Consider the following 23,791-nt stretch of genomic DNA (forward strand, 5'->3'; position numbering starts at 1 on the left):
TGCTTAAATCTCTCTTTTATTTCTTCAAGAAAGTATAGTTAGGGTGGTGGCACGTCGAGACTTGATACCGAAAGAGCTAGGTGAATTGTATTCTGAATTTCTTTTCTTCTGCCCTCGGACAGGATTTGGTGCTAGCACCTGCGTCGGAATGTGGTTCCTTTTGTGTTCTATGAGAAGTGATATATCATAAATTCGTATCGGTGTAATGTGAGAGGCTGCTGTTCTCTCTTCCTCCTCTGCCTCGTCCATCCTCGTCCGTCGTAATAAAAGTTTGTCGTCCAACTAGGCTCATGCGGTGCTTCCATGCATAAATGGGGAACAAACTATCCTATCAATCGTCAAGATAATCAAGAAGCGGTATCTGATGGTGCGGTTTTAGAGGCGGCGTTTTGCTTGGAATACAGCCCATAGACGCTGTTTTGTGCCTTTGCGGCCATCTTGAGGTTGGAGAAGCGCGCTTCGGGCAATCTCTTCCCCTCCTGGAGACTTTGTAGAACCCTGGATCTAATTAGCCAAGACGTTGCAAGAAACTGAAAGGCAAACTCACCATTCCACGCTGACAAACTTGACGCCACAGCCACCAATCTTCCGTATTTCCTTTTCCAGCTTGCCCGCGGCGAGGCCACCCCCGGTGCCTTTGCCCTCTGTTGAACCGTTGGGTCGCCCGAGGATAACATGCGTGACCTTTCGCCGGCCCAGGTTCAGAGACATGTTGCCGCCGTTTTCATTGATGAGCTGCTTGAGGCGGTGGTCGGACACCAGGGGAAACGTGCTGCCGTTGACGTAGACTGTGACTCCATCGAAGAGCTTGCGCGGGTTGGCTTGGAATTTCTTTTGCTTTTCCTCATCCTCCAGCCGTCTCTGGTGCATCAAGGCATCTTCTGCTGTGGTATGGTCCCCCGGCATCGATTTGTCCCGTGCTTCGGGCCCATTTGGGCGGCGTGAATCCAGCGTCTCACGCATCAGCCCTGGGCGAGTCAGCATGTCCACGACGCTCGTCTTATTATTATCCCCCTGTCCACCACTGCTTCTGCCACTGCTTCTATCGCCACTTGTCTTCGTATTCCTTGCCTTGTCATGGCCAGCGACACCGGGATTCTCTGCTCCGGCGCCCCATGTGTCGCTCAAGCGCTGGCCACCCGAGCCGTCGCCGGCCCGGAACTGGCTGTTGAGCTTCCTGGTCCGCGAGTGTCGCCACCCCGTGCCCGGCTGCGTCTCTGCTCGCTGGTGGCCTGTTGCGGACGAGTTCCAAGGGTCCCAGGGGCGCGTGGCGGAGATCCGGGACAGGGGTTTGGGTGGTGACATGTCGCTTTTTTCTCGATGGCGTGCATCTGACGCTGGGACTAGTAGCTGTAGTTGTAGCAGTACTGTTTGTATACTCGTGTATACGGCAAAGAACAGCTGCCCGTGTGCCAACGATTTGATCCCGTCACGGCGTTTTTGTTCTGTTTTTCAAGGGAGAAAAGACAAAAGGACACACTGCAAACGCCCATTTAGCAGCCCTTGAGCCTCTGCCCGCGTTTCGGCGCGTTTGTCCCGCTAATGTCGTGAAAGACGGGCGCCTGTTTGACGCCAGGTCACATGACGCTGGCCTGTACCACAACTTCGTCTCTCCTCCCACAAAGTCAATTTGATATCGAGATGGATCCTCCATAGAATCATCATCATCGCTATCCATCGTGGCCCAGTATCTTCCTTGTATCAGATCTCACGCTGATGAGGGCATATGCAGTCATGCTGTCAGTCTCTCGCATCGCCACCGCCAAATCCAGCCCCCATCATCGCCACACAATCCGGTATAAGTCGGCCAGCGCTTCCCAAATGTTTCAGCTTCCTCTCTTGCGGGAGTGAACAGACCACCAACCATTACACCAACCATCGCCACCATCTTGTCGGAATCTCACTCAACCGATCCCATCAGACCAAGCCAAGTCCCCCACACCCACAGCACAGCACAGCAAACTTGCCGACGCAGGGCTCTTCGCGTGGCTCTTCGTCGAATGTAATGCAGTCTGCACTGCACCCATGATATGCGCCTCGCCTGGGGATGTGCCGGTTGGATCCCCTGGCTGCATACCAGATGACTGACCGATGGGAGGTTCATGCGCAAAACTCTCCTCGGATGCCACCCTTGGATCCATATAAGCGCGGGAGTTTTCTGGCTCCTCTTCCACCGCGATGGTTACACAACTCAACTAGACAAGCACACTAGTTGGCTTGGGTACCTAGAGCACGGTACTGTTGGTTTGCTTCCAGCCATCATCACCATCATCACCTCATTCATTTCTCCTCCCTTGTAGGGTCTCTACCGCGGCTCTAGGGCAGCCGCTCTGTAAAGGAGAGTCTCCTTTTGTCCGCCTCGCTTGAATCCACGATTAGCTCTACTATCAGAGCACATGATGCCGAAGAAGACGTAATGCTTGTTCACTGGACACAGCTCTGGTCAGCAGATGTAGTCTGTGCGTCCAATCGACTTCCAAGTACACACTATACCAGATCATCCCCTGTCCTGGTTACGGCTTGTTTCATTATCATCCGTTTGCCCTCCCTGGACCGGACTTTTGGCAAGTTGATGAGTCCCTGATGAGCCTAGGGAGGCATGTCCATGTTGGGCGGCGATAGAGGTCCCGGTTCCAGAGAGACAAACGACCCTCAAAATGGCTGGCTTGGTCATTGCTCATCCCTCAACAGCCACCGTCTTTCCCATTGACCCTGCTCGCCCTTCAGCTCCGCAACAAATCAACGGGTCCGCTTCACGATACTCTCCGTTCAAAGTATGTATTCAGACGAGCACGACGGCGGCGGCGGTTGTAAGACTACGCACCGTGACCGTGCACGAGACGACCAACCAACCGACCAAGCCGCCTCAGCCAATTCTCCCAGCAACGCGGCTGTGGCAGGTTCCGTCCTACAGGGCTCCCCTACTTGGCCCTGTGCTTGTGCGCCTTTCCCTACCAGATCATGTCAGGACCACGGCACCTTACATGGCATCTTGCCTCGCCGCACTTATGCGCATCATACCTGCTTTGCAGCTGATATCTCCCGCTGTACGGTGTACGAGTAAGCCAGATCTCTCTCATGCCAGCTATTTTGTCTGCTCTGTGCGCGGCGCCGTGCAGTGCAAGGCCCTGTGCCCTTTGTCTAGACTGCAGCCCCCTCGACTGAAAACCACGGCGACCTTTTGTGGCATAGACGGGGGCAGCGCACCAGCCTCCGGGCCGCTTTTTGCTGCAGATCACTAGTTGGGGTCCCCCACCAGATTGTGAAGCATACGATACGGTACGATACTCCTCGTCCTGGCATGTACAAGCATGGATCGTTGCCGATATTACTGCCTGCCTGCACCTGCTTTATATCTCTTCGCAGGTACAAGTACGTGACGTTTGTTGATGTGGACAAGACTCCCTTCGCAATGGCGGTATTAGTATGTCGTCGCAAACACTGGGCTTGCGATCTCGGCTACGAGGCAGCTCGTTTATGTGAGATGGACCCCGAGCAAGGGTCCCGGAGGCGTATGGGTGCTCCTAGTAGCACTGCTGGCACGACAAGCAAGCACTTCCTCCCGTGCCCAGCACAGAGTACCGGTACATTGAAAGCCATTTAATCTCTCAGCGAGGGGAGCGTGTCCGAAGTTATGTGCATGGCCATTGACGTCCGGGAAGGCCTGCAGGCTTTTTCGTGAGACTCTCGCCGCCGTTGCAAGCATCTGGAGCATCCTGTCTTTCATCGTACGAAGCCCGAGATGCGTCGTCGAACTGGATATCCTCGGCGTCGGCTCAGCGTTGCTCCTCGTGCTCCCACGGAGTCCCGGGGGGCACCTCCAGCCAATCCCGTCGTGCAGGCCACCAAGGCAAAGGCGTTGCTGCTAATCGATGCATGGGCGAGACAGATGAGCCTCCATGCACATGTACGTCAGTAGGGACCTACATGAGTGTACATATCACCGCAACGCTTCCTGCTTTTATGCACGAGCATAACACGCCACCTACTCAAAGACAAGACAGATACTTTGTGTCTTCACGCCTTCACTTTCTTTCTGTACGTCCGTTGGTCTGCTCGCTCAGCAGCTTTAGACCGGGCATTGAGGGCGCAACCTTTACTACAACAAGTCAGACGGCAGTCGTGGCAGAAATGCCCCAGTCATTGCTCCTCATGGTGCGCCTGCGGCGGGAGAGCTAATGTATCACTACGATTAGCAGTATTCGTATGCTGTACTCTGTACATCCTGACACATGCTGCTTGCGTGGGACGAGAGAGACAGAGAGGGTCAAGCAAGTTGCTGTGCATCAACCGCCCAGATCTTGGTGAGCTTGGACCTCGCAGGCTGGCTGGCTTTCTCCTTAAACACCGTATCGTACAGGCAAGCCACGCAGCGGTGCTACGTAGACGTACCGAGTGGTTGAAAGTAACGGTACAGGTGCGGTGGCCCTGCCCTTGCCAGCCATTTTTCGTTGCTCCTATCGGCAGAGCTCCCTCCTCGCCAACGTCTCGTTTTTACCTGTATGTACATATGTGATGGTGATCATGCTGTAAGGAGCATCGACGACGAGGGGGGGGGGGCGAGGGACCGGGGGCTGGTCCTGGTCACACACAACACGCCGATTGCTCTCACGGCTTTCTCTTAGCCTCCTCCTTCAGGTTCTCTCTCGCTCTTTACCCTCTTTGCCGCCAGCCGCCGCCCTTGTTGCCCGCAATCTGCCCTGTTCTCTCGTCCTACAATTGCACGGTAACATTGCTTACTTCGTGTCAGTCATATCGCATGTTTTCTTGACTGCCACATTGGCCAAGCGAGGTTTGGGATTTCTCTTTCTTTCTTTTTTCTCCCTCGTATGGGGGGGATGTTCTCGCCCGTCTCTCCTGTCATATCTACACGTATTAGTAGTCCCGGCAGGCCACCAACAGCTCGACCATAAGGACTTGTACCGTGACCATAGAAGGGAATTGTGCGATCTGCCCACGGACCATCTCGTTAGCAGGCGGATCCCTTGCCTCTGAGCTGGCAAGGGCCCAACACAAGACAAGAAGGAGAAAACAAAGCGGTTGATGCGGGTTCGATAGAGAGAGAGAAAAAACCCGTGAGGAATAAGACTGAATGGCCTAGCCAGCGAAGCTCTGTCCAAAAGTCAAGCCGAATCGTGCACACGCCCCCCAGTCCGCACGCCCCCCCAGAGTGTGGGCTCCATGCAAAATCGGGTATGCAAGGGAGGGGGCTTTCTCTCCATCCATCAACATGCGTGCGAGCAACGCAATAAGCGGTGAGGGGAGAGAGGGCCAGGCGCTAGACAAGATGGAGCCACCACAAGAAAAAAGCCAGGCCACAACCACAAAGCCCCCAGAGTCTTTGCGTCTCCAGTTTTGGAGGCGAGCAAGGGGGGGGGAAGAGAGCCAAGTCCCCTCCTCCTCCCGGAAGGGCCCTTCACAGGCAAGGAATTTCTCGCCCATCATCGGACATACAATGGTCCCCCCTCCCTTCCCCCATGGGCGGCCGAGCAATGTTCGGTCTGACAAGACTGCCGGGAGGTGCCCCGAAAAAAGCGTGAGGAGAGAACGAACCACGGCATGTCACGTTCTCTGCTCCGGGCCAATGCTCCACTCGGTGTAGAGCAAACGGACGTCAGGATTACAGACTACATATAGCACTGACCACGTGGTTCCAAAGAGGCAAACCGCTTATAGAGACTGTGCATGAATTGTCAGTTGAGGGAAGGGAAAAGAAGACGGAGAATTGATCACGCCAAAGATCCACCTCTCGCTATCTCTTCCCAATGCTTGCGGGATGTGCACGTATACATACATTGTACGGAGTATGGTACCGTAAGTTGCCAATATCAGGCTGCAATACGTAAACCCAGACGGTTTTGCTACTCACTCGTACATGTAAGACCTGATAGACAACGCTACTGTTGCTATTTCATTAAAATGAAAATGAAAACCGACAGGCTCGGCATGTCACTAAGACTGCGGGAATTCACAGGGCGAGACAATCCAACGGCCAGTGCTGGTTGGTTGGCTCAAAACGGTTGAAAGGCAAAGACAACAAATCGAGACTATTAGTGACCTCAGCTGAATCATGAGCAAAGTTGTACAACCGTGTACAAGGAAGTAACAGTAAAAAAACAGGAAAGATGGCGAAGAAAAGGGTGATCAGTAAAGGGAATACGAATTGATCTCCGTTTTTCTCTTTGGCCTTTATTTTTCTCGTAGTGAAGATCAACGGTCCTTGCAGAACTCCAAGGGAGCCTGCTGGATTGTCATTGTCAAAACACCATCACCTTACCTCGCCTGATCCATTGTACATGATTGATGGCAGAATATTGTCCACCAGCCACATCCTCATGTCAAGCCGCGCCCTCTCGGTACTTTGTATTGTTTGTAGTCTGCACCTGTGGTGCATTCACCACTTGAAACAAAACGTTGGGTGTACTTGGTAGTTCGTAATAGGGTAGCAGTGGATATTGCTATCAGGCAGACTCATGAGGGGAAGCAAGCCAAAAGAACAACCCTCGGTCTTCCATGTGAAGCGGACCGTTCTTCCACGCATGTACTTCTTACCTGTGCTCTAATGCCGAGCGGGGGGGGGGTCTCACCAAAAATACACGCTTGTCCCATATGCTTGCAGGTAGCTGCGCACCCACCACGATGATCTGGCAATGTGGATTTGAATTTCCTTTGCTCAAACTCCAGGCCGTTTTCTCTTCATCAACTTGCCTCAGTCACATAGCTCCAGTAGATAATCCAGAGCAAAGGGAATTGCGAATTGAGGGACCGGGGCCGGGGGTCTTGTGCCAAACGCCTGACAATGACCAGCATAAAGAGGGAACGTCGACTTCTAGATTCGGCTGAGAAAGCCACAGTGTGAGCAAACACGAGATACGGAGCGAGAGCCCAATGGTGCAGGCAGTCACTAGCTCTGGGTCGCAGGGCTCCTGTACAGCTTCGCTTATCAATTCCATTGAGTTATTGGATAGCTCATCCTGGAAAGCTCCAACAGACGCTGGATGTGCTGGCTCGACAAAACCGCAGTAAAATGCTTTTCCCTAGCCCGAATGCTCCCACAACAAGTCCAGCCCTGCAGAGGCGTTGACGTGCTTGGCTGGTACTAGGGTGGGAAGCCACACAACAGCGCCGGCGACGGCGGCGGACGGTGGCCCTTCGCGGGATCTGGTGTGGTATGGCAGAGACGTGGTGTGCTCTCATTGGCCTGGCTGATATTGAGGACCCTCGCCGCCCTGGCCACTGGAGTCGCTAAAAAAAACAACAACCGCAAAGTAGCACCAAAGACTCATCTCGTCTCCAGTAAGCCCTGGCAGCAGAATCAGGAAACCGAGAGAGCAACGAGACAGAAATTACCCGCGGATTAGACCGTGGCCACCGGATCAATCGACCCAGCCCACGGCCAATGGCATCTCAATGGGTGGGCTGTCTTGCCCAGAAGCTGAGAAAGTAAGAAAATCTCTATCCATTCCGATCGGAAGATGTTGTGGAAATACCTCGTGCTGTTTGTTAGTGAGATGGTTGTGGGAGACGTACCCCGGAGATGGTAGACATACCACCAACAGGATTCTCAGTGTCAGTGTCACAGGTGAAAACAAAAGTCTCCATGTCATCACGAAATCAAGCTAAGGCCAAGCTGTACCGGTGCTTGGATCAAGATTGTGTGAAACCTTAGCAAAGAGACCTCCGGCATGGTACTGGAGTCACAGCACTATCTGCACATTCTTGCACTAGTTGGAGCTTCACCCTTCGGCCGGGCCTTGTAGCGAGTGGGCGGTGGACGATGGGAAGCGTGACATTGTGAGTTCAAACTCAAAGGCGCCCAGCGTGGGTAAATAACCATCCCGCAAAAACGTGCATTACGGGGAGCACCGCCCAGCTGCTCCGGAGTCGGTACCTACTTTCCTGCTGGCTGACGGAAGTACATGCTCGCATCCGGCCGCCAGAGGAGACGGGAAGGCTAATGTAGGATCTATTAAATAAGAGCGACAACCTCCACCGAAACTGACACTGGTACACAAAGGTGGAGAGATTGAATGAACTTCAGCCATTGTACATGGACGGTCATGTCGGATAGAGCCCATGCCAAGGGACGGACGTGCATGCCCTCTTGGTTGATTTGGTGAGTAATATTCAGATTATGGCAAGCAGAGGGTCCAAGCCAGATGCTAGACTCTCCCCTTCGCCAAGCTACCGGGTTAGCACCAGGCAGAGATCTCTTAGTCGTACGTCGTAATCCGAACCATGACGGTTGAAAAAAAAAAAAAAACCGAGGGCTGGAAATGGCTGGTCTTGAAACTGCTCAGGAGGGACCCCATGTCTATTCCAAGACTCCACATCAACGGGTATGATTGGCTATGTGTTAGACATACATAGCCGCTGTGCATCATGCAAGTGCTGCAAAGCTAGCATGGCCACCCCTCCCCCTCTTCCTCTGGCTTGGGTTGTATCATCCTAAACAAAGCTTCAAGCTAGGAGCAAGGCTGCAGGGACTCTGCCGCCATTTCAACCTCGAATTAGGGTTGACGGAATGAGAAGCGAGGGAGCATTTGGCCTCAGCCATGGCAAGATTTCAATGAGGATACGCCTGGTCAGCACCGTTGAATTGTCCAGGTGAGCTGGTGAAACATTGATTCGTTCATCCTTTATGACAGGGAGAGCGGTTTGATGATCCGATTGGGGAGAGCAGCATTTGTGGCGCAGAAGGCGTGACTCTCAGGCCTGAATAGCGACGCGGGCTTCGAATTTTACCGGAGCTCTTGTATGACGATGAAAGGTCGACCCTCTGGAACTCCAAATCGTCGAGATGCTATGCAGCGTACGACAGACTCGCGTGGTGTGTAGACTCGGTGTCACAGTATTCCATGCGGAAACTTGTACTCGTATCTTGTACGAGGGCTCTCGATGAGAGAGGGGCTATGTTTTGGAAGACGTAGACGTCATTGCTAGAGTTTCTGTCACAACCTGCCAAACTACTGAATTCCAGGTGAGAGAAAACGAGTAAAGCATATAGCGCAGATCAATAGATAAACACATGCATCGCAATGGCTCTCTGCTGATATGGGACCCTGCTCACGGGGGGGCCAAAAGCATCAAGTGCCGTGAGTGCGCAGCTTGCACGCAGGCGCGGCTAGCATACCTGCGGAACCACCCCGTAACAAGCAAATCCACTGGATTCCAGACCGAGGGATAGGATGGAAAACACGCTTGCACTCTTAGGAGCCGAGCCCCTTGGAAGGCAACTGAATCTTCTGATGACAGTCCGGCATATGCGGCGTACGAGTAGCTCCCGACTTGAGACTTTGCCAACGGCAGTGAAGCAGGGCTATGAATGAGATGCTTTGGCCGGGGTTGTCGGTATGGCCTTATGCCAGATCAACCCGCGGCTCATACTGCAGCATGTCATGCATAATGAGTCTCAGGCGCGCACATTGTGCAGTGTATCCGTAGCTGGTACCTCTAAGGAGGCAGAGCAATGTGCCCACCCTTGGCGCTCATGGGACAAAGAGCCGAGCGCGAAGCAGTAAGAAGCTGCTGTCATTTGATGGCAATCTCCAAACAATGCCAGCCCGAATAATCTTCCCCGTGCATGGGTCGTGGTTAAGCGCGTAGCATGTACGAGGAACTCGAAGCTTGTTCCAATATTGTTGCCAACGGCCTCACGTCCAGCTGGGTGGCAATCCCCTGCCCCTGGTCAGGCACTAATTTTCATTGATAGCTTAGAAACCATGGTATACTCAATTGATTCGTGGTACAGTTTACCACTCCCGACCGCCGGAGCAGGCCGTTTTGATTTGGCACACGTGAAAGAAAACAGCTAACCGCCTCCACTGCGGATAACAAAGCCCTCATTGGCCTTTCCGCAGGCTGCGTGATGGTTGCTCCGAAGTAAGACAAGGAAGATCAAGATTGTAGCCAAAATTATACTAACTTCCGAGAGCGAGTTGGTCGTGTGGCTGGCCATGTGTCCTTTGTTGAAACGTGCTGGCGAGATGATACAGCCAGTGGGGAACGGCCAGCTGTCAAGCCTCCCCAGATGCAAGACACCACAACTGCTCTAGTTGGCTGAGTGTTTCTTTTTTTCTTTTGCTATCCCCGCTCCTGCAAGGTTTCTTGGTGACATACGAGAACCGGCCACGATGGAACTTCAAATTAGGGAGGATCTCTAACGCCGTCTGAGCTGGGTCTGACCCATTCTCATACTAGTCGTCTGTTTCGTCGTAAGCAGATATTCCCTTGAGCTCGACGATGTACGGAGGGAGAAGACGAAAAGTCGAAGCAGGTCGAGGTAGATCAAAGAGAGCGGGAGAAAGCTTGCCAACTCATACCCCCCTCCCCCATCACCCTCCACTTCCTTCCCCCTAAGCTCAGGCCATGCTTCGATAATGGATGGCTGGTAGGAAGTACCTGTACGGCGGGAGTGACTTGAGTACAGTGCGAGTAAATTACCGGCACCATATCTTGACCACGGCCAGGTACTTTTGGTACTTGTGGACATTAGCAATGGCAGCTTTGCGGAAGGATTTTTTCTGGCGTCCCAACGGTTCGTAAAGGAGACATATCAGTGTATATGAAAGAAGGGAGAGGAAAGTGGTAAGAGATATGAGTTTCCAACTGATATCCCAGCAAACAGGTTGTCCGCGAACTCAATCAGGCGACAAGTTTAAGCCTCTTCTGCCAAAGGGGGAAAGAATTGCTCTATCCTGCAGCTGGTAGAGCAGATAGTGTAGTTGATCCATGGGTCGAATTAATCAGTATACACGGAGTACGGATACGGAGCAGAGCAATCGTACACAACAATGAAGGATGTTTTGACTGCAGATACGGCGTGCCGGTAACTCGGCCGTGAAGCGTCCCATTCTCAGCGGCGTTGGTGGCGAACATCGTCAACAGGTTTGTTTGCCGCGGCTGTGCATAACCTTTTCATGTAAGATATGTGCAAGACACTTCTTGGGCGAAGCTGTGTCAATGCATGTACGGATTCTTGCACACGCCGTGGCAAGCGTGCATCAGGCAAGATGGGAGGCGCTTTAGTCCCCGACGGAATCTTGCATTCGGTCGGCAGTACCCCACTCTCCTTCTGCAGTGGCACCACATCCTAAAGCCGGCATGTGGCGGATATCAGATCCTCGTCCACCATCTCAGGACCTGCGTGAAAATAGCCATAGTGCGTGTACTTTAAGGATAGAATGGCAAGTACTTGTATGGCTGCGAACGGGGAGAGCGAGGACCGCAGTCGAAAGGTATCAAGTCCGCATTTCCAAGGCCAATCTTGCTTTTGCGGGAGAGTGCAATGTAAGGGAACTCTCCGGGATCGCAATGGTTGGCAGGGAATACCTTGCAAATTTTCACTTGCGCTTGCACTTGCGCCTCTCCACATATGCCAGGTCCTCGGTGATCGCAAAACGCCCGCCTGGTTAAGTTATCCTCCGGCTGTGGGGTCGCCGGGCTGGAGGGATAGACTATGCTCCGTAGAATAAATGGATGTTGAGGTCGGCGTTGCACCCTTTGATAAGGTGCAGAGTCCAGTTGTGCTATTGTATTTGCCTTTTCCCTAGCGACGCCCTTGGGGAAGCCAGGGGAACGTGTCGATTGAGTTTCCCGCGCAACGAATGATATGCTTGTAATTGTTGCTTGTCCAATTTCTCCGACGGATAGGATGGCCCGGTGAAAAATGTCGGCTTCTGAGGTAGGTTATCTTGGCTGTATATACACATCGAGAGAGGGGTGTAGATGTGTAGCCGAACAGGCGCCTTAGTCAGATGAAGTATATACCACATCGAGGATAACATGTGATGCCGCTGCGGATGGAGCATGGTCGACTGAGGTTATGCCGGTTATCTTGCATCTTTGAACATTCGTGCACACTTGGCACATGTAGCACAAACTTGTCTCGGTAAGCGTTGCATAGGCATATGCGGGAGCTAATGAGAGACTGTCTTGGATGGCAGCAAGTTCAGCATTGATGGACTGGCAGTGCGTGAGTGGCAGGTGTGATTAGGGCCAGCTGGTGCCATTGGCCGTACTAGATTGTTTCTGGGCGAATTGTCTCGCCCACGCCATGATGCGACCATAAGCCCAGGTTCAGAACGACCAATGGCTGCCAGTCGAAGGCAGTTTTGCACGCAAATGGCTGTGGGCTAGCTGGAATCAAAGTTGCTCGTTGGGGTCAACGTATCAAGGCGGTTTTTGGGGTCAAGTTCAAGCACGATGGCTGCGGCCCTGTGTCGAACCAAGAGTTGCGAAAATGCCTTGCAGAGGCGCATTCGGACTTGCGGCTCACCCATAGAGGAGCGTTTCCCCCCGGACATGCAGGATCCTGCAAACGTTGCCGTGCGCTTGGACCTATGCAAGATGGATGCATCGTGGAAATCTGTTCCTGATGCGAATGTGCGTCGTTCCCCATCATGCGTGCGTGCATCTTGCATCTCCAGCCCGGCTATGGGCGCACGTTGGCGCTATGCCATGCCAGATCGCCTGAATCGACTGCCTGTTGCAAAGCCCACACTGTTTGCAAAAGTTCGCGGAGAAGAAGTGCCTGTTGTGCCTGTGCCTGTTCCTGTAGTCTGTAGTCTGTCTGTTCTGCTCTGTACATACTGTATAGACAGACAGTAGAGCATTCGTGTCGGTCCGTAGCTCCGTTTCTATTTTCGGCAGCGTCAGGTCGAGGCTCTGGCCACCCTGATCGTCTGAATCCTCACGGCACTTTTCGTTTGAGGCTGCAGGAGTGGCGTTGCAGCGGAAGCGAGCCGAGGATCGATTTGGCTCGATGCAGATTAACAGGTGATGGTGTTTTCTGTTGGGGATGAAGCTGGATTGGCCACCTTTGCTCGGTGAGTGGTCGCAAGCTCTGTCCAAGTGACTTCCACCTTCTACAGCAGCATGCACCCACGGCTCTACCTTCCTTCCCTCAGATCGCTGCAGAGCGTCGATCCGAAGCGGGGTGTTCCGCCCAGTACGCCCTTATCGATACTGTGCAGAAGTGCAGCATGTACAAAAGTCTGCAGCAATTTGATGACTAAAGCCTGGAGGCGCCCACTGATACAAAATGTACCTTTACAACGGAACTTATATCAACGTGTCAATGCTAAGTAAGCTGTCAAGCACGTGTTTATCCGTTAACAGTCAACGTGTTTGGCGTCTCTTCGTAGCCACAAACACAAAGATCACGACGCACTGCCATTGCCAGGCCCAACAAAAGATTCAGTGAAAAATAAAAACTCACCGTAGCCTTTTGGCCAATCTCCCCAGCGTTGCCGAGCAGCTTCCCAAGTGCAGCTAACTCACGCCAATACTGTACTTGGACCGACGCAAACTCCACCTTGGCAAACAGCTAAACAAGTACCTGCAGAGGCTGTGCGCCCTAGCAAGCCGAGCCGGACGGTATGGTAGCCTCTTCACCCACAAGGCTAATGCCCACAGCAAAGTTTTGGCCTTTTCCATGCTAATCCGGTTCTCATTGACAAAAGCCCATGTGATGTCACTGGGCAGCAGGTTTCCACGTATAGACTACCTTGCAGATATGGGCTGATAGCGCATGTACTAATCGTAGCAACCGCATAGTACAAAGTCTACCCTCTGATGACAGTGGAATACGAAGACCGGAGCAGAACTAACATTCCAAGTGTGCTAACCGGGCAGCTTTTTAGTGGGTAGTCGAGCATCAAACTTTCAGGAACAGGCCGAGGAACAATGCGGAAAGGCTACCAGAAGTTGGGTATCGCGCACGTGTTTGTGCTTTTAGAACTCTGATTATGACAAAGCCACTTGGCTTAGTGCTGCAACAGAGTTCCGCGGAAGCTGCCTGGTATGCCGCAGTGCAAATCAACATTTTACATTTATCGAAAATGGTGTTGATGTGATCTGCCCACCAGTGGCAGCATTGTGCTGATCAGCGGAGAATGGCTTCTAGATTGGTGTGGGCGCCACCGCTGAGCTGTTTACTGCGGCCTTGTGCTTCTTCTTCGCAAAAAAACACGAAAAACACAACACTCGGCGACGGCGCACTCTTCCGAGCTGGCCCGCGGCCGGCTATATGGATAAACTTGGGCTCAACTCCCCGGTCTCACGCACAAGTATCCATTTTGCTTTTACAGCTGGACTGCTGCTAGCTGTTTGAATGGTGCTGGGCAAGTAAGCCCGTGACGTCGAATCATCTAGATGCCAACAATGTGCTGACCCTGAGTCGAGTGCTTGCTCGGCGCTGAGTTGAGGATCAAGTACAGAGGCAGAGGTAAGCCGGACCACTCGTATCGAGACGAAAATCGCCTTGTCTCGGCCACGCCTGAGCAGCTCGGCGGATCGGTTCGAAGGACGGTGTACATACGCAAAATGGGTTTGCTGACGGTGGCCCAGCCACTGGCATTGCCGTTCCGTTGGCAAAAGCAGCCGAAGCGCTCGAAAATGCTTCGTCGGCCGACGGCTAAGCCGCTCCCAGACTAGCACAGGCAGGCCACAACAAGAGCCAATGGCCTGAAGTCGATGCTCATCCCGAGCTGGTGTCGGTATCTCACACGCTCGAGGCCAGCTGTCGCGCCCTGGACCCTTGATGCCGACAGATCAGGACGGAGCACTGCTGATGCTCGCGCCTGTAAATCCGCAATCCCAAAAGAGAGGATAGGATGCACTGATCATGTTGCTTGCCACAATGCCCACCAGGATTTCCTTCCCCTCCCTGGTGCCAAGGCAGGGACGGGAAGCTCATGGATATTAACCCCCCTCCTCTAAACTTCCCAAGAGAGAAGCGCTTGTGTCTCCCCGAAAGGCTGTCGAGTCTTAGCCTGCGCTCTCGCTAAGTCATCGCAGGGTGGCTAGCACCATTCATCGCCCGGCCCCCCCCCAACCCAGAATCGTCTTATCTAGGCAAGATCTCTGATGCGATTGTCTAATCGTATCAACCCTAGTCCCATGTACGAGTACATGGTACGGTAGCACCAGGCTCTGCATCCGCAGAGTGAGGTCCGCTCTCAGACCGACAGTGCTCGTGCTTGTTACGGGGCTCACGCCAGGACACGCACATGGTATCCGTCGTAAGAAGGGTCCGTGGATGTCAGGCCATGCCCAATGCCCAACAAAGGGACAGACAGAGACAGATAGCTAGATGGAGGGAAGGCGAGAAAGCGGTGGACGAGAGTCAAAAGGGAACGACAAGAGCTCTGGAAGAGCCAAGCAAGCGCCGTCAGCACTCTGGGATTTGTGGCCGGAAGCCCCGTCTGCCCGTTGTCCGTCCGTCCCCTGTCGACAAGTCCAGGTGGGCCGTAACTCTTGCTAACGACCATCGACCATCACCACTTCACCTTGGCTCCATCGAATCCTGGTGCAACGCTGATCCACCCACGCCGCGCTGGCACACCCCTCTGACCCTTGTTCGCGGCCAGGCCCTGCGTTGGACGCCCAGCTCCACCCCAAATCGCAAGTCTGTACTCGTACGTGCTTGGTCTCGCAACAAGTACCGTCCGCGCGCCATGGGCCTTTTTTGCTGCGGAACTCCTTCGCACCATTCGGGAGACAGCTTGTCTGCAAGCCTGCAAGCAGTGCGCGCCCAACTGTGGAGCCGGCGCCGTGGCGGAAGAGACCTGCAGATGCTGGCAGGAAGAAGGTTCGTCGATTGCTGCAGCGTTTAGGCCTCTACGGGCGAAGGATGGCAGGATATCGCCCCTAGCCAGAAGCTGACCTGAGGGCGGCGAGAGAGGGCGAAAGAGGGACAAGCAGAGAGAGAGAGAGGTTGGGGAAGAGAGGAGAGGGGCTCCTAGCTGAGGGTGCTAGAGAAGGACAGCGGACAGGCCGGGCGCTGCGCTAGAAGCAACTGGCGCCCGTCTGAGGTACCTGCTGTTTGTATGGCACGAACGTGGAAACACAAAGTACCAGAGCCATTCGATGGGAGGTAGAGGCAGCGCCAGTGCGTTGTCCCTCAGCGCGATAACGGCCCCGACGCAAGCTACAGCGGACAGCTCCAGCGCCGAGTGCCCTGGCGAGGCCCGGGGTATCCTCCAAGTGAAGCGGGCAGTACGAGGCACTGTGCCGTGGAGCAGCCCGGCGGCTGGAGATGTGTCGGGACTGTACTCGTACCTGCGCGCGCCAATGGCACCCAGCGACGGCCGCTGCGATGGGCCTCTGCGCCATGTACCGGTACCGGGATGCCTTGCTCTGCTTGCACAGCACGGTGATATTCCATGTCCATCAAATGCTGCCAGCAGCGCGAGAGAGCCCACACCAGGCCGAGTCGCCAATCCACAATTTGGCCTAACCGCGAAGGGCTGCTTGGCTTGCTCTTGTCCAGACCCCCCTACCCTACCGCTGGCTCGTACGCGCCCAAGGGGGCCGGGACAGGACAGCGCTGGCAAGGTTATGTACAAGTAGGAATACATTGGACTGGATGTACCGGCTGGCTGAGCGGTACCTCGTACGCACCGGCGACTGTGCCCAGCACTGTCCAAGTACAAGTCGCCGCTGGACAGTGAAAAGTACCCTACCGTCCCCCTCCACTGTAACCAACTGGCAGCGCTCAGTTCCCCACCCTGAGCTTGTGCTTGTCCACTCTGAACCTTGACTCTACCGCTATTCCCTGGCCCGTCCCAGGCCCCGTTGGTCTGCTCCCCTCAACCGCCAAAAACAAAACCGTCCCCAGCCTGGCCTGGCGACAGTCTTTTTGCTTCTCTTCCTCTTGTCTTCACGACTCCACCGACCTCCTCATTTTTTCCTTCTCTTCCCTTGTGGTTCAGTTTCCGAGACTGAAAGGCCAGGACCAAGGTAAGTCCAGCATTGAGTCTTTGTCTTTTGTGCCTTGTCCGTTGGCGCCGTCTTATTCCCCACTGCAGTCAGCCGACAGAGAGAGAGAGAGAGAGAGAGAGAGAGAGAGAAGGTCAAGGGAAAAAAAAAAGAAAAAAGAAAAAAGAGAAAAAAAGAGAGAGACATTGCCAACCACGGCTTTCAGTCTCTACATCTTCTCTCTCGTCCGCATAACCCTCCTCTCCTGTCTTCCTCGTTCTTCTTCTCTTTTATTTTCTTTTTTCTTCTTGCGCATCCTCCCCCCCGCCTCTTCTCTCTTATCCGGCATTCAACGCAGCTAATCGGTCTGCATTGCAGTAGTGGGTGACCTGACCAGGAAGCGAACAAACGTCTGCAGTTTGTTTGCACACAGCTGTGGCCCGTCCCAAAGCTTCCTCCACCCTCCAAGCCGACCTTGTCCTTTCAATCGCAGCTCCCATTCCTCTCACTTTCGACTCAAAGTCATCCTTGCCCGGACTTGGTTGCAGCGTCTGTTGCACCGCCCGTCATCACCGACTTTGCCTGATATTACCTCAGAACCAGAACTCGCTGCAAGCGCCTGCAACGATTTGGAGACACCAGTTCGGATGTTACGATTGAGACGAAACGATTGAATTTTTTGATGCCTTGTTACGACTAAAGACGCTTCTTTTACGAGTATCTCTTACTGTTTCGGAAAAGAACAAAAAAGTTTTCGCCTCGTCTTTCTCACCGTTTGCTGTCAAGCGTTTCGATCACCGCTAGATTCTCCCGAGCCCCCGTTTGGACCTTTGGAAAAACCATCCATCTCTCCCAATTGTCTTGTCATTCTTGATTGGCTTTGGACTCTTTCATTGCGAGCGTTCTTTGTTGAGTGGCTAGCGTCGATTTCCATCGCATTTTTTCTTCTTCCTGTCTTGACGAGATTCGATCCTCGTCTGCTCCATCCTCCTGCTCTTACAAGACCAACACCGGAAAGCTGGATTTGCCACACAGTCAAGTGCAGACCCGAGGGCACTCAGACCTCCCGTACTTGGGCTTTCACGCCGCTTCCCGCTCATCGTTTATGAGCAGCGACAGAGTGCCGTCTCTCCCGCCGCTGCCGTACCAGGCAGATTCTTCAAACACCTCTTCGCCCCGAGTTGGGTCCATTGCATCGTCAATTAGCTCTCATACTGGGTCTCTGTCGTCGTATACCTCTGTTTCATCGTCAAACGGCCCCAAGACCCCGTCTCCCACGCTGCCTGCCCAAGCCATCACGGGGCCGGCCACTACCATCGTCAGTTACGACGCGATGAACCAGAGTGCCGACATGTACTACGCCACACAGCACATGTCAGCTGGGCAGCCGCCCCCTCCTCAGACCGTTACTTCTGGCGGTCTGGCGCACTACTCGCAGCATCAATCTCAACTGCTCCCCCCTGGACCTTCGCCGTACTCCAATCCGGCTCCCTACAGCCAGTATGGCTACGCCAATGGCTTGACGTCTCCTCCAGCTCCTCCCCCTTCAGTATCAAATCCCATGGGCAACCCTTCAACTGTGCTGCCTTCCATCCCCGGGGTTGCAGGCCAGGCCCAGTATGTCGGTTTCGATACTACGGGCCAGCAGCCTCCCCCAGGCATGAAGCCTCGCGTTACTGCCACGTTGTGGGAGGACGAGGGCAGCCTTTGTTTCCAGGTCGAGGCCCGTGGTATCTGCGTGGCTAGGCGAGAAGGTACAGTAAACCCGGCTTTGCAGCTCTTTGTTTGAGCGGTTTTCACTAACTTAGCCTGGTACAGACAACCACATGATTAATGGAACAAAATTGCTCAATGTCGCGGGAATGACCCGAGGCCGCCGAGATGGCATCCTGAAGAGCGAAAAGGTTCGCCACGTTGTCAAGATCGGCCCTATGCATCTTAAGGGTGTTTGGTACGTTGAGCCCCTCAGACAAAGGCTATGAAAACACTAACATGGAATTCCTTTCATCAGGATCCCCTATGAGCGCGCGTTGGATTTTGCGAACAAGGAAAAGATTACAGAAATGCTGTATCCGCTCTTTGTGCACAACATCGGCGCCCTCCTCTACCACCCCAGCGCTAATCCGGGAAGGACGAGCCAAGTCATGACCGCTGCTGACCGACAAAGACGTGAGAGCGTCCCAATGCGAAACCCGCCCCCCCCTGGTCTTCCATCCATCGGAGGGCATCACTCTCTTGCTTTGCCCGGTCCTCAGCAATCGCTTCCCTCACAATCTGGCACCAGCCGGCCTCCGCTTGACCGGGCCTTGACCTTCCCCACGCCGCCTACGAGCGCTTCCAGCGTCATGGGAAGCATGGCAACCTCAGAAGGCTTCAACTGGCCGAACCAAGGCATGAACGGATCTCAGGGCGGCAGCTCCATGTCTATGGATGGCGGCATCAGCAGCGCACGCTCGATGCCCAACACTCCGGCTGCAACCCCTCCCGGATCCATTCAGAGCATGCAGCCGTATCCCCCTGCTGCTCAAGGCTATGACAGCCAGCGCCAGATGTACAACGCGCCCCCCACTCAGCAGTCCCCCTACCAGAACTCGGCGAACCCTCCCCCGGATCGCCTGTACAGCCAAGCCGCTTCTTATTCGAAGAGCGAGATGGGACCACCTGCTAGCCGAGCACCTGCGCCCCTCCCGTCTAATGATCAATCTCAAGACAAGGGCCCTAATGGCATTGTCTCTGCCGAGCAGCAGAACCAGAGCCATCCCGAAGAGGAGGGTGAGCATGAGGCTGAGTACACTCACGACAGTGCTTCCTATGATCACGGTCGTGCTCCGTACAACTACAACACTGCCGCAGGCGTGGCCTCCATGAACAATGACGCAAACATGCCATCCGAGATGGCCAACTCTCAAAGTCACCCCCCCGCTTCGGGGCGAGCGACACCCAGGACTGCGGCGCCCCCCCAGCCCTACTACCAGCATCACAATGGCTACAACTCTCCGCAGCGTGTTCAGCAGTCAACCAGCAACTTGTACAATGTGATGACGAACGACCGGGCGCCTACAAACGGCGCTCCTGGCAATGATGTATATGCACCACCTGCCGACATGTCTAGCTCCATGTCGAACGGCTACGCCCCCCAGCCCCCGGTGATGAATGGCTCCGGTGCGGGCATGAAGAGGGGACGGGATGACGACGATGACATCGGTCGGCCCCAGGGCGATGACATGGGAAATCTGGACCTTAAGCGACGAAAGACTATGCTGGAGACAACAGTATCCGCACCTACGTACGACGCCATGAGCCGACCTGCTTCGGCTATCGCTGCTCCCCGCCGGCGGTAAGAAACAAAACACATACACAACATACGTAATCTAACCTTTTCCGCCTTGACGAGTTTCATGTTCCACTGAGTTCCATGTTCTCGAGGTATTGCAGCATCTTCAGGTCAACCACGGTGGGGGGTAGCGGCGGCGTCATGAAATAATTTTTATTTGCAGCGATTTGTGGCACCATTTTTTCTCATTTTCTGCTTCTTCTCAGTTTTTTTCTCCAACGGTGTAACGACATTCCTTGCCGTGTATTGGATTTTTGGTTTCTTTGTACCCGCAGACGACTTCATGGGCTTTCGCACCATGCCAAAGACGCGATGATGAATTCACGACTAGCCATCGATTCTATGTTACTTACGATGCCCTGTCACGGATGTACATGGCTGATGAGTGACGGCTTTTTTCTGCATGGAGGAATTTAATTGCACAAAAAAAGGCGGCACATGGTTGTCGCTTTACTCGTTCTCTCTCATTATCCTTCCCGTGGGCTCTTTGAAGAGGCGGAGTGCTACGGGCGGTGAAGATTAGAGGATTCCTGTAATGATCTCAGGCGAGATGTGGTCGGTTACGGTTGAGAGAGGCTTTTTCTCCCGTGATATTTGGCCTTTTTTGCTATTGTGTCCCTCTGCGATTTTTTTTTTGCTTCTGCTTACCATTTCTTTTTCCTTTTTTTTTTTTTTTTGCCCTTTTGGTCTATTTGGATCGCTTTTTCTTTGCTTCTTCTCTTGCTGCTTGTTAGCTTTTGAGGATTGTTTCTTCGCGAAAGACGTGCGGGTTTTGCTTTTGGAAATGAGAGAAGACGTCGGGGCAAGTCCTGATAATGACCTTATGACCTACCCTTGCTTTTCTCTTCTCTGGTTCTTAGCCATAAAAAGCACTACAGACGGTGCATTGGATGGGTTGCGTTATTAGGTAACGAATTATGAAAACGACAATAAAAGCTATTGAGTATACGTTGAAATCAAAAAAATAGAGTCTTGTGTTTTAGTTTTGTTAAGTTTTAGTTTCCAAGTCCATGATGAATTCCACTGGCCCAGAGCCTTTTGCCTGTTGAAACTCCTTTGTTCCATCAAATGCCAGTCAAAGTGTTGAGGTTGAAGTTGCTCCCATCCAATGCCAGTTAATGGAGTTCGACCGTCTTGGTGGATGGCAGATGCGACAGGCCAGGAACAGCCCGGCCACAGCGAGGCTAGCGCTCCTTTGTTCGTAATTGGCAGCATTCCAGGGACCTAGCCAGTGCCCCTTTCCAGGGTTTCCAGGGCCCTCTGGGGGCATGTTTGGCAACTGTGAAACTCTCGTAATGTCCCCTCACGTGAAAATCAGCGCAGAGCTAGCCCCGTTGCGGCTTAACGCGCAAAAGTTACCGGGTCAACAATGCAGCGCATAAACAACAGAAGCCCTCAATTCACTTTTATTAATAGCAGGCAGGGCCCTGGGCTGGACAAACTACTAAGAACTAGGAGAGCCTACTAAGAAGGCGGTGCGAAAGTTGGCCAAGTGACACCAAAGCTTCCATCTCCATAAACCGAAGCGCAACGCAAACGCGCACACAAACCGCCAGCAAAAAATCGAGAAAAATCCAAAATCAGGGGCGCAAATCAGGGAGGACAGGTTGCGCAACAACCAACACACCGCATTCGCATCATGTCGTCTCCGCTGTCGCCCGCCGCCGACGCAATGTTGAATTCCACCTCGTCAGCGTCAAGCACCGTCAGCGACAAGTATGAGGACGCCTACGATGACATGACCAGCACGCCGACAACAGACGTTTCGCAGCCGGAGCAGTTCAGGCCGCCGTCGCGAATAAGAACCGACGACGCACGCTTTAATCAGGAAAACATTTCGCCCGCCAAATCCCGCCACAGCCGCATTATGTCAGGCACAGAGCTGTCACCGCTCAGGATTGTGGAGAGCCAGAGGAGCTCATTGGACGGCTCGCTGCTCAAGGTGAGTGGAGGGGCTGTGCGCAGCCCACGCAAGGTGTCGCCCGATCGCCGGTTTCCTGTTAAGATCAACCTTTCGGGCGACGTGCCATCGCGACCGACATACGACACGCAGTCGCCCAGCATCGACGAGGTGGTCCAGGACAGCAACGGGCTGAAGAAGCCCATTTCCATTTACGAGGACGGCCCGCGCAGCATCCGCGAGGAGGACGAGGCGGGCATGGACGACACCGAGAGGCTGCACCGCGGCGATGCCACCGCCAACGACGAAGACTTCACCATGGACGTCAGCACCTTTAGCGCCTTCTCCGCAGTGCCCAACATGGCCATGCTCGCAAAGCTGGGGCAGACGCCCAACGGACGACGCGAGTCCTCGGCCAAGAGAGCGCATCACACGATGGAGGACGACAACTCCAGCCTTGCGGATTTCGGACGCTCTCAGAGATCTCCTCCCGGCAGGCGAGACGTCTTGTCGCCTTCCCGAACCACGCCTAACCTGGCATCGACATTGACCCCCAGCCGCCAGCTCTCAAACCTCCTCGATAATGACAAGACGCCCAGGAGCATTCCGTCCATCACCCCGCGGGAGCTGGAGACGCTCAAATCCGACTTTTTGTCTCAAATTTCTTCCCTCAAGGCTTCGCTGAGCGGCAAAGAGGCAGAAGTGCAGTCCCTCAAGACGGCCGTCACGGATGCTGAGAAACGGGTGGGAGAGTCGATGGAGAGGCTGCGCGAGGAACGTGGCCTGAAGGAACAGATGGAGGGCGTGCTGCGCATTGTGAGAGAAGAGATTATCGAGACGCAGAGAGAGAAGGAGGACTTGGAGCAAGAGCTGGAGGAGAGCGAGATGCGAAGAGAGGCGTCGGAAATGATGCACCAAGAGGCAGAGAGCAAGCTGGCCGGCCTGCGCGCTGGCAGGGAAATGGAGAGAAACGCATCCCCCGAGAAGCCCAAGGACACGCGAGAGGTGGAGATTGCCGTTGAGCGAGTAGCGCGAGAGCTGCACGGCCTCTACAAGACCAAGCACGAGACCAAGGTTGCGGCGCTGAAGAAGTCATACGAAAACCGGTGGGAGAAGAAGGTGCGGGAGCTTGAGGCCAAGATCCAGGGCCTGACAATGGAGAACGAGAAGCTGAGGGCTGGCCACGACTCCACCATGACCATGGTCGACCATGCCGATATGGAGGAGTGGAAGGCCCGTTCTGTGCGCGACAACGCCATGATCAGAGAGCTAGAGGCGGATGTTCAACGACTGGAGGCGGTCATCTCGACGGTGCGCCGCGACAATGACGAGCTGCGTGTCAACCTGCAGCAGGAGAGAGTCGAGAAGGGAGAGCTGGTGCAGCTCGCGGAGGAGCTGATGGCCATGCAGAACCTTGCTGCTGCTCCAACTCCAGCGCCGCAGCGTCAACAAACTGCACCACCGGCGGCGCCTCAATCGCCACCACCTCAGTCATCCCTGCGTCAGCCGGAGCGAAGAGAATCGGTGTCGAAGAAGCCGGCGCTGGAGCGATCAGACTCGGTGTCCTCCAAGACGTCGTCGAGGGCCAACCCGAACCGCATCTCCGTCTCCGGACTCAGGGCGCCGGGAACGGGGCTCCGGCCGCCGCACGAGCGGGGGAAGAGCAGCATCGGAGGAGGCTTGCCTCGGCCGGGTGGCGCAAGGGGCAGCGGCATCTTGAACTCTATTGAGAAGATGGGCAATTACAAGGGACGCGATTGATTTTCCATTGCAATTTACGATTAACCCACGTTTGGCCCCCCTTCCCCACGGGGCTGAAAAGGGAAAAGACAAAGACGAACACGACTTTTACGGCC

General features: G+C 54.2%; 8 protein-coding genes across 8 annotated transcripts; 5 read left to right on the forward strand and 3 right to left on the reverse strand.

Annotated features, from left to right (window-relative positions):
* Positions 1–347: 347 nt before the first annotated feature.
* Positions 348–1,305, reverse strand: M431DRAFT_7400 (hypothetical protein; the record flags this gene model as incomplete). The annotated part of the gene is made up of 2 exons (XM_024922179.1): positions 348–498; positions 548–1,305. The coding sequence occupies 2 exons, from the start codon at positions 1,303–1,305 to the stop codon at positions 348–350; spliced, it is 909 nt and encodes a 302-aa protein (XP_024772588.1).
* A 1,352-nt stretch (positions 1,306–2,657) lies between these two features.
* Positions 2,658–3,242, forward strand: M431DRAFT_7401 (hypothetical protein; the record flags this gene model as incomplete). Its single annotated transcript, XM_024922182.1, has 1 exon — positions 2,658–3,242. One exon carries the CDS (start codon positions 2,658–2,660, stop codon positions 3,240–3,242), a length of 585 nt encoding a protein of 194 aa, XP_024772589.1.
* Positions 2,881–4,070, forward strand: M431DRAFT_510180 (hypothetical protein). The gene is made up of 2 exons (XM_024919420.1): positions 2,881–2,951; positions 3,022–4,070. The coding sequence occupies exon 2, from the start codon at positions 3,302–3,304 to the stop codon at positions 3,602–3,604; it is 303 nt and encodes a 100-aa protein (XP_024772590.1). The 5' UTR covers positions 2,881–2,951; positions 3,022–3,301; the 3' UTR covers positions 3,605–4,070.
* A 1,160-nt stretch (positions 4,071–5,230) lies between these two features.
* Positions 5,231–5,602, forward strand: M431DRAFT_497229 (hypothetical protein; the record flags this gene model as incomplete). The annotated part of the gene is made up of 1 exon (XM_024917571.1): positions 5,231–5,602. One exon carries the CDS (start codon positions 5,231–5,233, stop codon positions 5,600–5,602), a length of 372 nt encoding a protein of 123 aa, XP_024772591.1.
* Positions 5,603–12,433: 6,831 nt separating this feature from the next.
* On the reverse strand, positions 12,434–13,437 carry M431DRAFT_484012 (hypothetical protein; the record flags this gene model as incomplete). Its single annotated transcript, XM_024916167.1, has 4 exons — positions 12,434–12,547; positions 12,592–12,912; positions 13,220–13,327; positions 13,396–13,437. The coding sequence occupies 4 exons, from the start codon at positions 13,435–13,437 to the stop codon at positions 12,434–12,436; spliced, it is 585 nt and encodes a 194-aa protein (XP_024772592.1).
* Positions 13,438–14,866: 1,429 nt separating this feature from the next.
* M431DRAFT_475101 (hypothetical protein) lies at positions 14,867–15,744 on the forward strand. The gene has a single exon (XM_024915457.1). It carries the CDS (start codon positions 15,012–15,014, stop codon positions 15,615–15,617), a length of 606 nt encoding a protein of 201 aa, XP_024772593.1. The 5' UTR covers positions 14,867–15,011; the 3' UTR covers positions 15,618–15,744.
* A 666-nt stretch (positions 15,745–16,410) lies between these two features.
* On the reverse strand, positions 16,411–17,360 carry M431DRAFT_510189 (hypothetical protein). Its single transcript, XM_024919421.1, has 2 exons — positions 16,807–17,360; positions 16,411–16,724 (listed from the first exon to the last, which is right to left on the reverse strand). Exons 1-2 carry the CDS (start codon positions 16,906–16,908, stop codon positions 16,593–16,595), a joined length of 234 nt encoding a protein of 77 aa, XP_024772594.1. The 5' UTR covers positions 16,909–17,360; the 3' UTR covers positions 16,411–16,592.
* A 674-nt stretch (positions 17,361–18,034) lies between these two features.
* Positions 18,035–20,042, forward strand: M431DRAFT_89822 (hypothetical protein; the record flags this gene model as incomplete). Its single annotated transcript, XM_024924066.1, has 3 exons — positions 18,035–18,455; positions 18,520–18,652; positions 18,713–20,042. 3 exons carry the CDS (start codon positions 18,035–18,037, stop codon positions 20,040–20,042), a joined length of 1,884 nt encoding a protein of 627 aa, XP_024772595.1.
* Positions 20,043–23,791: the final 3,749 nt, after the last annotated feature.

The sequence above is a fragment of the Trichoderma harzianum genome (assembly GCF_003025095.1).
Source record: "Trichoderma harzianum CBS 226.95 unplaced genomic scaffold M431scaffold_9, whole genome shotgun sequence".
Lineage (NCBI taxonomy): Eukaryota > Fungi > Ascomycota > Sordariomycetes > Hypocreales > Hypocreaceae > Trichoderma > Trichoderma harzianum.

Coding starts and splice junctions, on each gene's coding strand:
- M431DRAFT_510180 (XM_024919420.1), top strand. CDS start 3,302: ATGTACAAGCATGGATCGTTGCCGATATTACTGCCTGCCTGCACCTGC.
- M431DRAFT_475101 (XM_024915457.1), top strand. CDS start 15,012: ATGGTATCCGTCGTAAGAAGGGTCCGTGGATGTCAGGCCATGCCCAAT.
- M431DRAFT_510189 (XM_024919421.1), bottom strand. CDS start 16,908: ATGTCTCTCTCTTTTTTTCTCTTTTTTCTTTTTTCTTTTTTTTTTCCC. Junction 16,725..16,806: donor CTCTCTGTCGGCTGACTGCA/GTGGGGAATAAG, acceptor CTGGCCTTTCAG/TCTCGGAAACTGAACCACAA.